Source organism: Candoia aspera, chromosome 7 (genome assembly GCF_035149785.1).
Source record: "Candoia aspera isolate rCanAsp1 chromosome 7, rCanAsp1.hap2, whole genome shotgun sequence".
NCBI classification, from domain to species: Eukaryota; Metazoa; Chordata; class Lepidosauria; order Squamata; family Boidae; genus Candoia; species Candoia aspera.
The window spans coordinates 81977583-81991860 of NC_086159.1; the positions used below are offsets into that span (position 1 = coordinate 81977583).

Sequence of the window (14278 nt, forward strand, 5' to 3'; positions counted from 1 at the left end):
GACAGACCCCCGGCTGGGGACGTCCCACTCCACGTGGAAGCTGCGATGGCCCGACACTCCGAGGGAGGTGCACCCAGACGTGTCAGGGAGCCCACAACCTGAGGAACCGGGGCTAGAGGACTCTGCCACACCTGACAGGATCAAGGACCTGGAATCCAAGATCGAGTCCATGGAACACGTGCTGCGCTCTATGTCGGCTGCGTTTGGGGACCTCGTGAAAATCGTCCAAGGTCCCGGAGCAATGGGACCGCCCAGCCTCCCGACTTCCCCCTCACAGGCTGAACAAAGAAGAAGCCAACCACGGGACTTTCCACCAGGTCCGCGGGGCTCCACTCCGGTAGTGGGGGCCCCAATTCGTCCATTGGGGGAGTCCCACATGTTGGAGGAACTCCCCGGGACTTCCAGGTGAAGTTTGATGGAGACCCCGCTAACTTGTCTTTCTTCCTCACCAACGCCGCCAGTTATATGCACCAGCATGGCCACCTCTTTTCTTCAGAGGAAGAGAAGATCTCGGCAGTGGCCACGAAGTTGAAGGGCAGGGCTGCGGACTGTTATGTCCAGTTGTCGGAGATTGGAGCACCAGCCCTGGGCACTTTCAATACTTTCTTGGCCGCGCTGAAGCGCTATTTTAAGGATCCCTTGGCTAAAGAAAGGGCTAAGGACACTCTTAAGGAACTGGTGCAAGGGCAGAAGGCTGTTGCTGATTATGCTCTGGAATTCAAGGTTTTGGCAGGCAAAGTTCCTGAATGGTCCGAGGCCACCTTGATTGATAGATTTAAGGATGGCCTCAATCGCTAGGTCTTGCGCTGGGCACTTGGGCGAGACGATCCGAACTCATTACATGATTGGATTTGCCTCGCTGGTAAAGCTGAACATGCCCAGCGCACCTTTATGATGGCCACCAAGGAGGACAAGCCTGCCACCCCTACAAAGGGACCTTTGCTACAATCAAGCTCTAGATGAGATGCTGAGAGGCAACGCCGCTTTGCCCGTGGACAGTGCATCACCTGTGGGAAACCAGGTCACCGCGCAGCAGACTGCCCCAAGGCTAAGGCGATGGATCGCCCATCTAAATTGCCACAGAAGACAACAAAGAAACCACTCAACCCTCCTCGCTGGCTGGCGGGGGCACTGGCGACTGCGCACGAGGATGATGTCTACACACCGGGAGACGCTTTGACTGCTCTGGAACAGCCGGCGGAAAACGATTTCCACCTGCCTTAAACGGCGCCGCGGGGCAGGTGGTGGAAACCGGGCGCAATTCCAACATGGTGAGTGCTGATTGCCCTATCCTCGCTGTCAAAATTGAATTGGGATATCGATCCAAGTCCATGGAGGTCTGGGCTTTGCTGGACTCGGGCTGTTCCAGATGTTTGATCCATCCTGACTTAGTCAAGGCATTGGATTTGCCCTGCTTCCCTCTTCCGAAGCCGCTGATTTTTCAGCAACTTGATGGCTCCACGGCGGGGGGGGGGGGGTCGGCCACCCAGTTTACTGGGGAAGTCACTTTACGTATGGGGTCGCACATGGAACTCATTCAATTCATCGTTACCCCGGTGGGCAATCCTTTAATTGTGTTAGGGATTCCCTGGTTCACCTCTCATAATCCCTACATCAATTGGAAGTCCCGCTCTATTACCTTTGAGGATGGCTTCTATCAAGCTCCTCTTCTGGGACATTCCCTGGCTTTGACAGCGGGGAGAGCGGAGCTTGTAGATCCTATAGCTCCCCCTTCCCCCTTAGAGGGTTTACCAGCTACGTACTTGGACTTTGCTGACATTTTTGGGGAGGAAGAAGCCGACCAATTGCCCCCCCACCGCAAGACGGACTGCTCCATTGAACTTCTTCCTGACGTCCCCTTGCCGAAGCCGAAGATTTACCCCATGACTAAGAAAGAGCTCACCGCATTGTGGGAGTTCATTGATAAAAATCTGGCTCGCGGGTTCATTGAACCGGCAAACTCGCCAGTTGGGGCTCCTGTGTTGTTCTGTGAAAAGAAGGATGGCAGCCTCAGACTTTGCACGGACTATCACGGGTTAAATTCCGCCTCACTCTCCAACAAGTACCCTCTGCCTCTCGTCAAGGACATGCTTGCACATCTGTCCACTGGCAGAGTTTTCTCAAAGTTGGACCTCCACGAAGCCTACTACCGGATTTGCATTCGGGAGGGGATGAATGGAAAATGGCTTTTAATTGCCCATTGGGTTCTTTTCAGTATAAGGTTCTCCCTTTTGGACTGGCGGGGGCTTTGGGAGTTTTCATGCAACTAATCAATGAGGTGTTACATGACCACTTATTTAAAGGGGTTTTGGTGTATTTGGATGATGTCCTCATTTATACTAAGTCCTTGGAAGAGCACGAGTGGCTTCTTAAACAGGTTCTCACCAAGCTCAGAAATGCCAAGCTTTATGCTAAGCTTTCTAAATGTGAGTTCCATAAGTCTCGCTTGGATTACCTTGGTTACAGGATTTCGGATAAGGGCGTTGAAATGGATCCTGTTGAGGTTCAGGCAGTGCTTAATTGGGAGCAGCCCCGCACCCGGCGCCAACTTCAAAGTTTCCTGGGGTTCGCCAATTTTTACAGGTCCTTTGTCTGGGGGTTCGCTGAGATTGCCCTACCCCTGATTTGTTGCGCTCTAAAGGGGTGGGGGAAACCCGCAAGGTTAAGAACCCGGGGGCCGTGCTCAATTGGACTCCTGCATGTCAGGCTGCTTTTGATCGGCTGAAGGCTCTTTTCACTGAAGAGCCCATCCTCTCCCACCCTGACCCGGACCTTCCGTTCGTGGTTCAGGTTGATGCCTCTGATTTTTCTATTGGAGCTATTTTGTTGCAAAAAGATTCTGCTGGGCTTTTGAAGCCTTGTGCCTATCTCTCCCAAAAGTTTTCTGAAACGGAGAGGCGCTGGCATGTTTGGGAGAAGGAGGCTTTTGCTGTTAAGGCTGCCTTAGAGGCTTGGAGGCACCTTTTGGAGGAAAATTCTGAGAGTGCCTTGGACTGCAAGAAGATCCAACCAGTCCATCCTCCAGGAAATAAAGCCAGACTGCTCACTTGAGGGAATGATATTAAAGGCCAAACTGAAATACTTTGGCCACATCATGAGAAGACAGGACACCCTGGAGAAGATGCTGATGCTAGGGAGAGTGGAAGGCAAAAGGAAGAGGGGCCAACCAAGGGCAAGATGGATGGATGATATTCTAGAGGTGACGGACTTGTCCCTGGGGGAGCTGGGGGTGTTGACGACCGACAGGAAGCTCTGGCGTGGGCTGGTCCATGAAGTCACGAAGAGTCGGAAGCGACTAAACGAATAAACAACAAACTTGCCCTTTTGAGGTTTGGACGGATCACCGCAACCTCGAAGCGCTCCGTACACCCAGACGCCTCAGCCCAAAGCAAATTCGCTGGGCTCAGTTTTTCAGCCGTTTTAATTTCCAACTTAAATTTATCCCAGGGAAAAAGAATGTTTTGGCTGATGCCCTTTCCAGATTGCCGCAAGACGCGGGCCCGGTCTCCGATGTCATTGGCACTGTCATGTCGGGACCGCAATTGGGTCTGGTCGCTGTCACGCGCAGCAGCACTTGGGGCAGCCTTCGTCTCCTTCGTCTATGGTTCCAGCGCACCGTCCTCTGGTCTGCAAGATGCCTCGGTTGTTGGGCGGATTGCGCTCCAATTTTGTTTCTGCGCTGAAGTCTGACCCCTGGCTTCTTGCTAATCCTGACAAGGTGTCCCTTGAGCATGACCTCGCCTGGGTGGCGGGGCGTTTGTACGTGCCTGACTCTCAACCACCATACTGGCCCATTCTCATGACAGTAAGCAGGCTGGTCACTTTGGTTTTCTCAAGTCCCTCCATTTGGTCCAAAGACAATTTTGGTGGCCCACCTTGCGAAATGATGTCAAGGCTTATGTTGCTTCCTGCCCTGTCTGCGCTACGTCCAAGCGTTCCGCTGGTAAACCGCAGGGACTCTTACAGCCTGTGGCTGACCCTTCTCACCCTTGGGATGTGATCTCCAAGGATTTTATTGTTGACTTACCCCCTGTCAAAAGAAGACTGTCATTTGGGTGGTCAAGGACTATTTTTCTAAGCAAGCTCATTTTATTCCCTGTGCCTCCATTCCCTCGGCGCAGCAGCTGGCTAAGCTTTTCTTGGTACACGTGTACCGCCCGCACGGCTGCCCCTCTCGTTTGGTGACCGATAGGGGCACACAATTTACCTCAAGGTTTTGGTGGGCTTTTTTGAAACTGATTGGCACTGAGCAGGCGTTGTCGACCTCTTGGCATCCCCAGACGGACGGATCTACTGAGGTCCTTAATGCCACCCTAGAGCAATTTCTTCCATCTTACATAAACTACCATCAGGATGATTGGGTTGACTTGCTCCCTTTCGCTGAGGTCGTTTACAATAATGCAGTTCACCAAAGCACTGGGCAAACCCCTTTTTGCATTGTTTCTGGTCGGAATTTTGTCCCCATCCCGGAATTTCCCCAACCTCCTACCCCGGCTGTTACAGCCTGCGATTGGGGCTCTAAGCTGGCTGATTCCTGGCCCATTATTCAGACCGCTCTACGAGAGGCTCAGGCTTCCTATAAACTGCACGCTGATAAGCACCACCGCCAGCAGCCCGTTTTTCGGGTGGGGGATTTGGTCTATCTTTCTACAAAATTTATCAAGTCTCCTCAGCCCTCTAAGAAGCTGGCTCCTAAGTTTTTTGGACCCTTCCCTGTTACTGCGGTGCTCAATCCTGTCACTATTGGTTTGGATTTGCCTCATAATTTGAAGTGCTTGCATCCTGTTTTTCACTGCAGTTTGCTCAAGCTTGCTCAAGAATCATCCCGGTGGCACCCACGCCCACCTCCCCCTCCACCGGTCATGACTGATGGGCAGCAACACTTTGAGGTCAAGGAGGTGCTCGACTCTCACAGGCTTCGAGGCTCTCTTCAGTACCTGGTCCGCTGGAAGCATTTTCCCCATCCTGAGCGGGTTGCTGCACGCCATGTTCTAGCCCCTGATTTGATCCGTGCTTTCCATGTTGCTTATCCTTCAAAGCCCTCTGCTTAAAGTTCTTTTTGGGGGGGGGGCGGTATGTCATGTTCACCGTTGCGATGTTTCTGCATCGTAACGGTTCGCTTGCCAAAGTGTTGATACGTGTTCCTGGCTGGGAGGGTGCTGCCGATAAACCTTGTACGGGAGACGTGCCGGACTGTGCCAGGGAGGAATGTGTTTGGGCTATCTCTTAAATGTCAAGGTCTTTTTACCCGTTGATCAGCAGAGCTCGTTAGGAGCACCTGGGAATGTGGGGTTGTACTGGATGCGAGGGGGGGGGGCTGATGTTTGAAACAATGCTATTTAGTTTGAGTTTAGGCGCGCTTTTCTCATTCTCAGCTTTTTACTTGTGTGCACCCTATTCTAAATAAACCCAGAACCTAAACTGTGATTTTGAGTCTGAGCGTTTTAGTCGGATTAAGGCAATCATTACACCAGGCCAAGTGAAGCAGTCTATGGCTCAGCGTGAGATGCAGGTTCACCAAACTTTGGGATTCTCCACTAACCCCTTCAGGCTCCTTTCCAACTCTCCTGGTTGACGCTAGTTCTGAAGGCACAACGGAAAAATTAGGATTTGACATTTGCTTGCAGACAAACAAAAATTAAATGCTTGTAGTTAAGTTTCAAGAGGATGTGGGTTGAGCAGGTGGCAGAGAGCAGACAAACCGGCCTGCTGAACTGAAACCCCACTGCTGAACCCAGAAAAAGGGGAAGCACGAGAGCCTCGTGTGGCACAGAGTGGCAGGCGGCAGCATTGCGACCGAAACTCTCCCCACGACCAGAGTTCGATCGCAGCGGAAGCCGGATTCTCTCTCGGGTAGCTGGCCGCCATCCTTCCGAGGTCGGTAAAAGGAGCGCCCGGCTTGCTGGGGAAGGTGGCGACCAGGAAGGCAACAGCAAACCACCCCGCTCTATAGTCTGCCAAGAAAGCATCGCGAAAGCGGCATCCCCCCAAAGGGTCAGACGTGACTCGGTGCTTGCGCAGGGGACCTTTCACCTTTCACACATAGGATTGGTTACTAGAAGTGACATTAAGCAACATTTGGGAAGTTCAGGGCAGATTTATGGCAGGCAGAGGTGTGAGGATCATGTTTTAGCTCTTCCCCACATCATTGAGAAACGAAGTGTGCTGCACCTTTGTTGATTTAGAAGAAGTGTGAGATAGTGGGCTTCAGTTACGGAAGGCTTTTTGCAAATATGGTTGAAGGTGGTTGCTGAGTGGTATATGATGCAAGTAAAGCGTGCATAAGAATAAACTGAATGCTTAGCAAATGTTTCAGCAGGGAGCAAGATGGTTCAAGCCCTTTGTACATTTAAAGGTACGTTGGGTTGTGAATGTATGCGTACTTCTTTATGCAAATGACTGGGGAAGGCAACGGCAACCCCCCCCCCGCTACAGTCTGCCAAGAAAATGTCACGAAAGCAGCGTCCCCCCAAACATGACTCGGTGCTGGCACAGGGGACCTCCACATGAGACCACTAGCTGACCTAAGGGCTAGTGACCTAAGGGCTAATTAACATAGTAAAATGCACACCCCTAAGGTGGGGGTCTTAGAAAACACAGAACATGCTAAGGGATACTATGGGATCACATGTAGAGTTACTGCTCAAGTGCTAAAAGAATCAGCCAATAAAGAGATTTATTGCCTTTATTTCCTTGCTAGAAAATGTATAAAAGGGAAGCCAGGTGTGGTCTTTGCGGCTCTTGCACGCGGGCAGGAGGCCTCTCTTGTTGCTGGGCACAGGAATAAAAGAGAACAAAGGCCCTTCCCGCCTCGGTGTAGTTTACTGGGTGACAACTCGTGCCAAGTCATGGGCCTTCTTGGCCAACAGTCCCAGCCTTGATGACCCCCTCTGCCGTTTCTTGACACTCAGCATCCGCCACCGGCAGGCCCGAAGCACCAGCTCTGGATATCGCAATTACAGCTATGATGCTGGCACATTCTCTGCACTCACCCTCTTGCACACCTGGATGAGGGACAGGCAGACAAACCAGAAACCCTCCCTTCCTGCAGCCCTAGCATGTTTTAACTGGCAGTCTGCCAGCCCAAGGCTTGGGGGTGGGTGCTGCGACCCACGTGGCCCTCTTGAGAACAAAGGGTCTCTGGGGGAGGCTGCGAAGCGACGTGTCGGCCACAGTCAGGCTGGGCCAGCCGGCAGTTATCTGGCTCCAAACCAGATGAGGTTAAGCCCCACCTTTCCTCCTGCAGCTGAAGAGGAAATCGAAACTGAAAACCCCAGATTATATCATGCATGCAAGAGAGATCAGTGACTAATGCAGCCTCATGATGCCAGAGTGAGAAGGGAGAAGGCGCTCAGCCTATTGGATCAATCTGCACAGGACGCGGTGATCGCTTTTGACTGACTGAAGCAGCTACAGCTGTCCTTCAGCCCTGCCTCTGTCACAACTGGGAATTGTGGCACTACAATGGGCCAGGGATAGCAATGAGTTCCTCCCTGTGGGCAGCGAAGTCAGGCCTGACCCCTGCAGGGTCAGACACTCCTGATTCACCTCCCGCCACAATCAGTGTTAGCTTTTCCAAAGCCCTTTCAGCGATTCCTTTGATCCTGCCCGCCCGCCTGATCCGCTGCGTTTTCTTTCTATTCCCTCAATCCCTAATTGTGGCAAAAGGCTGTGAGTTTCTGCTTGCTAATGGCCACCCCAAGAAATCAGCCAGCCTTTACATGGTCCAGTCCTGTCGCCTTGCAAATGGAGGGATTCAACCAACATAAAGGTGTGCATGAACAGGAGGGAAAGACCCATTTTGTTTCAAACACACCACTGCATCCTAGACATCCCCTCCTGTCTCAGGTCAGCCTCAGCTTGGCAGACTGAAACCTTGAAGGTTGCACGCCATGGTCGTGTATCTACCCCCAAATAGAACGCAGAAGAGAAAGCTGGAAGTACAAAGCAGGCAGTTTGCTTAGAGCAGCCTTCCTCAACCTTTTCACCCTGGAGGAACCCTTGAAGTATTTCTCAGGCCTCAGGGACCCCCTGCACATTCAGGTTCCAATAGAGGCCAGAAGTTACAAAATTTTTATATCCGTTTCATGGGTAGGCCTATATAGATGCATTAACAGTGCTCTTAGACTAAAAATTAAGAGAATGAAACTTAGCTCTGTAATGTGAAGTTGCCCAAATTTGAGATAATTTTTTAAAATAAACCGTGATCTCCCAGGGAACCCCTAGGGAACTCTCATGGAACCCGAGGGTGCCACGGAGCCCTGGTTGAGGAGCCTGGCTTGGATCCATGGACAGTCTGCTGCTGCAGAGCACATTCCTCTTCTACATTAAATACCTGACTTAAACCAGTGTGAGGCATGGATTTTAAACATTAGTTTTTTTCTCATCTTGATTGTGGAAACGGTCAGTGGAAAGGTCACCTTGCCTGAAAGAGAGGATGAACCTTGATGACTCTGGGTGGGACCCCCAGGGAGACCCTGGTCCTGAGTGGGACTCATTCTTGTTGATTACATGGGCACATCCATGATGTTTTCTGACAACATCAGGATGGCATTTCCTGGTGGTCTCCCATCCAAGGTCTAATCAGGCCTGCCCCTGCTTAGCCGCCTGAAAGATGCCCTTCACTCACAGTTACAAGTGTACCAAGTGAGAAGAGTGGGTTTTCCAGTAAAGAGGTCTTCCAGTCCACGACAATTCACCTCTTTCTCCCACTTCTGCCACCCTAACCCCCCTTCCAAGATTGTTCTGGTGAGGGAAGCACCAGGAATCCAGGCCTCTGAAGGCCTGAGCATCTGATACTATACAGATGGGGCTGGAAAGGTTAAGGCAACCCACCTGAATGACTGAAGTAGCCCAGACTTCGTTTGCTAAGCAGAACAGAGACAGTCCTACAAGATGCCCAGGCTACAGACTTGGCGCATGGAAGCACGGATGGACAGGTAAGAGGGATGGACAGACAGATGCATGCCATGCTGCCTTAACACTTGACTCAGCCATGCCCAGAAACCACAATCCCTTGGTATGCCCACCAAGGTGCGCACAGGAAGCCTTTGCTTAAAGCAGTGTTTTTCAAACTTGGCCACTTTAGATGGGTGGACTTCGACTCCCAGAATTCCCCAGCCAGCATGGGAGTTGAAGTCCACCCATCTTAAAATGGCTGATTGAAAAACACTGGCTTAAATCTTAAGTTAAAGCTTAGGAACTTAAGTTCTCTTTGACGATTACCCTGTCTGCATTTGCCTCAGGCCTTTATTCAACGCTCTGCAAACTGTTTTTCCCCCTTGAAAAGACCCCTTCCTGCACATTCAAGGGCAGGGTCTTCAGAAATCAGCCCAGTGCGTACCCCAGCGATCTGCTTCTCAGGGCTTGAAGTTGTGCACCATTAACCTCTGGCGAAAATTATTTTGCCAGCTCCCCACTGGCCTCCGTATCTTTCGCTGCTAGTTCTGTATTTACAATCTCCCAAGGGCAGCCACTTGGCAGTCCCCCACCAATCCTGCGTGGGCAGTGCCATTTTCCGGGTAAGGTAGAAGCTAATGTTTTACAGCCCCAAAGGGCTGCAGAAGGAGGTTGACTCTGGAAGGAAAGGTGGACTAGTTGGTCTCGGAGACCCCTCCCAGCCCTTATATTCTGTGAGGTTGATGCAGGAGGGGTTTCTCACCCTGGGGGGGAGGCTGGACTCCAAAATGCCGCCCAACCCTTAGAACCTGTGAAACCTCCCCCTCCTTTTGACCAATTAAAAATCTAGAAGAAGCATCCAGAATTCTGCTTTTGCAGAAACCCTGCCTAGTTTTCTACAAAGAAGGATATGCCTGTTGCCTGGGGCCAGGGGAAAACAATTGTGTTTCTCAAGGGAGGCCTGACCAAAGGAGAAGGAACCCAGAGCTTTGCTTGGAGAGTTGGGTGGCATACAAGTTTAATAAATTATTATTATTATTATTATTATTATTTTGGGCTTCTGTGGTCCTACATGGCTCAGGGCCAGGTTATCTGTGGGACTTCCTCTCCCTAAGGCAGTGTTTCTCAACCTTGGCAACTTTAAGATGAGTGGACTTCAACTCCCAGAATTCCCTAGTCAGCATGCCCTGGCTAGGGAATTCTGGGAGTTAAAGTCCACCCATCTAAAAGAGAAACACTCTTCTAGAATATAATTCTAAGCCTGGCAGAAAAAGCTACAGTACTCTTACCCGGAAGGTAAATTTTTTTATATATTTGGGAAGCTTTTGATGGCTGTTTTGAAAATGCTGGTTCTAATGGGGCCATTTAAGAACTACAAACCTCTATAGTACTTTATACATCACGGGAGCTCCATGTAGATCTTCAAAATAAATCACTAGCCACTTCCCCGAACTGCTTCACAACATTTTCATCTAGCAGATAATCAGACCATTAGATTCTGTACCACTTTCTGCCTGAAGATTAAGTGGCATTCAGCTAATTTTTACTTTGTTCTTCCTTTGTTTTAATGGTTAGCTGCCCAAAGTCATGTATGAGATGGGCAGCTGCATAAACTTATTCAATAAATAAATTACATTCACCCTTCCACCTTCAGCAACTTTTAGAACAGCTGACAATGGAGCGCTACACAAATTCTTGCTTCTTTGAAAACAAGGCCAAATACAGGCTGCAAAAATTGCTTCATCTGGCCAGCACCATTTTACTTCACAGCTTGTTCTCAGAAAGCCATTTCTGTCCCAAAGGCCTGGATTTGGAAATGGTTTCAGGTCAGATACAGGCAGAAACCAGTAGGATCAAATGAGGAATTAATGCCAATTTTCAGGAGTTCTGGAGACCCTTTTCTCAGTGAATTTCAACAGGACCTGAAAAGCAATTGTCAGACTTTCGCCAGACTAGGCTTGTAATGCAAGCTAAGTGTAAACTGTGGATTAAATAAAGCCACGACTGTGCAAGTACTAACAACAACGAAAGGACATTTCAAAATTAAGGCTCGGCATGTGGTGTGAATCTTCTGTTTTCTTATGAGAGGATTTTTAAAAGAAAAAAAAAGTTTTTTTAGAAAGGGACTCCAGCGAAAAGAGCCGGACAACAATTGCCATTTTATTTTAAGCGAAGTTCTCTTCAGTTTCCCCTTCTTTCGGTACGCCCCTCATTTTTTCCCTCTTTCCAGACCCGGGAGCTCCCGCCGATCCAAAACGGACTTACGAAGCCACGGCGCTCCCCCACCATTCTCTGGCCAACGCCCTCGACTTGCCCAAGATAGGCCGGCGTCAAGAGGACTAGCGCCCCGCTTCGCCGGGCGCCAACCAGTCTTCCGGCCGAAGCGGGGCCGAGCGGGCGAGGACGGAGCCGCCGCCCCCCGCCCCTCTCACCTGAACCGGCACCTCCCGCGCAGGTTGAGCTTGCAGAGGTGCAGGCGCTCGCAGTCCCCGCAGGCCTGGCGCACGCAGAGGCGGACGGCCGAGGCGGCCAGCACCCAGGCCACGCCGCCCTGCCTGCGCACCAGAAAGCGCGCCGGCCCCGCGTCCTCCAGGACCTGCCGCAGCTGGGTCGGCGACAGCCCCACCTCCTGGGGCAGCTCGTCCAGCCGCGCGCGGCCGCCCCGCGAGCACAGCACCTTGGCCACGTAGCTGCACACCGCCGGGTCCGCCATCCTCGCCCGCAACGCCGCCGCCGCCGCCGCCGCCCGGCCAGCGGGAATCGAAACCGAAGGCGCCCGGCGGGGCGGTCGCGGGGGCGGGGGCGGGGGCGGGCGTCCGGCGCCCCACCCCCTGGGTTGGGGCCGCCCGGGAGAGGGCGGGGAGGGTCCGCTGTGCGCCCCCGGGGGGGGGTGGCGGGCCGGGCCAAGCCCCGGGAGGCGGCGTGCGCGGGGACGGGGGCGCCGGCGGCTGGACGGCGAGGAGGGGGCGCGGCCGGCGATCCGGGGCTCGGGACCCGGGGGCGCCGCCGATCTCGCCCGCGGGAAGCGCCGCCCCGCCCGCGCGCCTCCGATGCAGCTGGATTCCCAGCCCCGGGCCAGGGGGAAACGGGAAGAAGAAGAAGAAGAAGAAGAAGAAATGGGGGGGGGTTGCAGGGCGGGAGCCAAACTCAGCTCCCCCAGAGGAGAGCGCCGCTTACGAGTCGCCGCGGGGAATGTCGCCGCGGGTCTCTCGGTTGCAACGCCGCGACCCCACGGCCTTCAGCCAGCAAAGGGGCCGGCGGAGGAAGAAGGGAAAATAGACCCATACAGTAAGCGTGTCGTCTTGATGCTATGTGACAAAACTTCGCAAGATTGTATCTTGTTTTAACAAAACGTGTCCGCAAGCAAGAAATCAACATACAAGGGAGCTGCGTTTTTCTTAATTGGAATGTTTCCTTACGATAAAAATATACAAAACTAAAGGAACATTAAGAAAAAAAGTAGCTAGAAAATAAGAAAAAAGAAAATTGAAAGAAGGAAGAAAACAGAATTAGGACTTCGGCCCTTCTTCCTCTGGAGTAATTGCCACCTTATTCTTTCCTCTTCCATTTTGATCCTTTCTAATCCACAGATCTATAAATCATCAATTCAGTGTTCTCTTTCAACAAAAACTCCATATAAGACTTGCATTTTTAAAGAAGAGCCTTTCTCCCTTTTCCCCTAACCAAACTGGTCAGCTTTGCCCTTTCTGCAAGCTCCATCAGTTTTATAAATTACTGTGGGATATAGAAGGGATCTGATTGATTGGGGTCTTTATCTAATAAGAGATATTGGATCTAAAGTTGGTCACAGTGCCCGAAGAATGTCTTAAGAAGGGTTTCTAGGAGAGAGTTTTCGATCTCTGAAAAGGTAGTCCTCAACCACAATTGGGATTGGAACTTCCGTCGCTTAGCAAGGTGGTTGTTAAGTGAGTCACACCTGATTTTACAACTTTTTTGCTGCAGTTAAATAAATCACCGTGGTCATTAAGTGAATCTGGCTTCCCCCATTGACTTTGCTTGTCAGAAGCCAGCTGGGAAATGATCATGAGACCCTGGGACACTGCAACCATTGCAAATGCATGCCACTTGCCAAGCACCTGAATTTTGATCACATGACCACAGGGACACTGCAGCAGTCGTAAGTGCGAGGACCGGCCATAAGTAACTTTTTCCAGCACCGTCATAACTTTGAATGGTCGCTAAACGAATGGTTATAAGTTGAGGACTACTTGTAATCAGAGTTACTGCACAGCGGGAAGGGGCCAAGAATTCAACAGCACTGAATGCCCTAGAGCATTTTCATGGATAGGAAACACTCGGAATCACCCCATTTGTATTTTGGAGCATCACCTTGTAGCTTGAGAATCATCAACAGCATTGGCGCTAATCCGGTAAGAGGAGATGGGAGTCAGGGGTACCACCATTTTCCAGACCACACTGAAGCCCCTTTGGGACACTAGGTCGAGCCTTTCTCATTCCTAAACCACCCAAGTTATATTTTTTAAAGATTTGTACCTCAAGAGAAAATCTCCAGAGCAAGAAGAAACGAAGCTCTTGCTGTTAAACGTCGATGTTGCTACATTAATCTTAAAATCTTCCTTTCACTGCTGGCTTACTTCCCATGTAAAATTTACAGTGAACTAGCAGTATTGCAACCGAAACTCTCCCCACGACCCGAGTTCGATCCCAGCGGAAGCCGGATTCTCTCTCGGGCAGCCGGCTCAGGTCGACTCAGCCCCCCATCCTTCCGAGGTCGGGAAAATGAGCACCCGGCTTGCTGGGGAAGGGGACGGCCGGGGAAGGCAATGGCAAACCACCCCACTATAGTCTGCCGAGAAAATGTCGCAAAAGCGGCGTCCCCCCAAAGGGTCAGACGTGACTCGGTGCTGGCACAGGGGACCTTTCACATCATGGGGGAAAATAAGCATCTCTCCATTCCTATTTTTGTATCTAACTTGAAGGATGTAACTTTCTCCTACACACTTAATTTGGTGTTTTGAGTTTTCAGCTTTCTGCTCACTTTCCTCCGATGCTGTATCTGCTGGTTTGCATACTTTTTGTTTTGTCAGTCTCATTCAATAGCTTCTAGAAGTCTTCCATAGGCAGCTAGATTTTACTTACTGGATTATGGAAGACTTTAAGGGGACCGTTTCAGGACTCTGTGCCGAGCTGCAGGCTGATTTTGAAGAAATCAGCCATGAAACTACTCAAGCTATTTTGCAACACGTTAGGGATATTATTTTTAAAAGGTATCAATTGGCTGAGGGCTTTCTGAAAGGAGTGGAAGAGATACATCAAGAAGGAGGCATTTTTCCTGATCGCAAGAATCCAGAATGTGGAGGCATGCTAACTGATGGATATGTGCTGCTCAGGAAGGAGC

At 51.1% G+C, this 14278-nt stretch overlaps 2 protein-coding genes across 5 annotated transcripts in view; both read right to left on the reverse strand.

Moving 5' to 3' along the window:
* CDPF1 (cysteine rich DPF motif domain containing 1) overlaps positions 1-14278 on the reverse strand; it is a 271203-nt gene that overhangs the window by 113606 nt on the left and 143319 nt on the right. The gene's annotated exons all lie outside the window — the stretch shown is intronic.
* LOC134500873 (zinc finger CCCH-type antiviral protein 1-like) overlaps positions 1-14278 on the reverse strand; it is a 52918-nt gene that overhangs the window by 37889 nt on the left and 751 nt on the right. Inside the window, exon 1 of one of the 4 annotated variants that reach the window (XM_063308330.1) lies at positions 11331-11639. The exons of 1 other annotated variant lie outside the window; for it this stretch is intronic. In XM_063308330.1, coding sequence (XP_063164400.1) covers positions 11331-11611 — 281 coding nt within the window. In that variant the 5' untranslated portion in view covers positions 11612-11639. Of the gene's footprint in view, positions 1-11330; positions 11643-14278 lie in introns of those variants that run through there. 2 more of the 4 variants (XM_063308331.1, XM_063308333.1) reach the window with 2 other exon arrangements.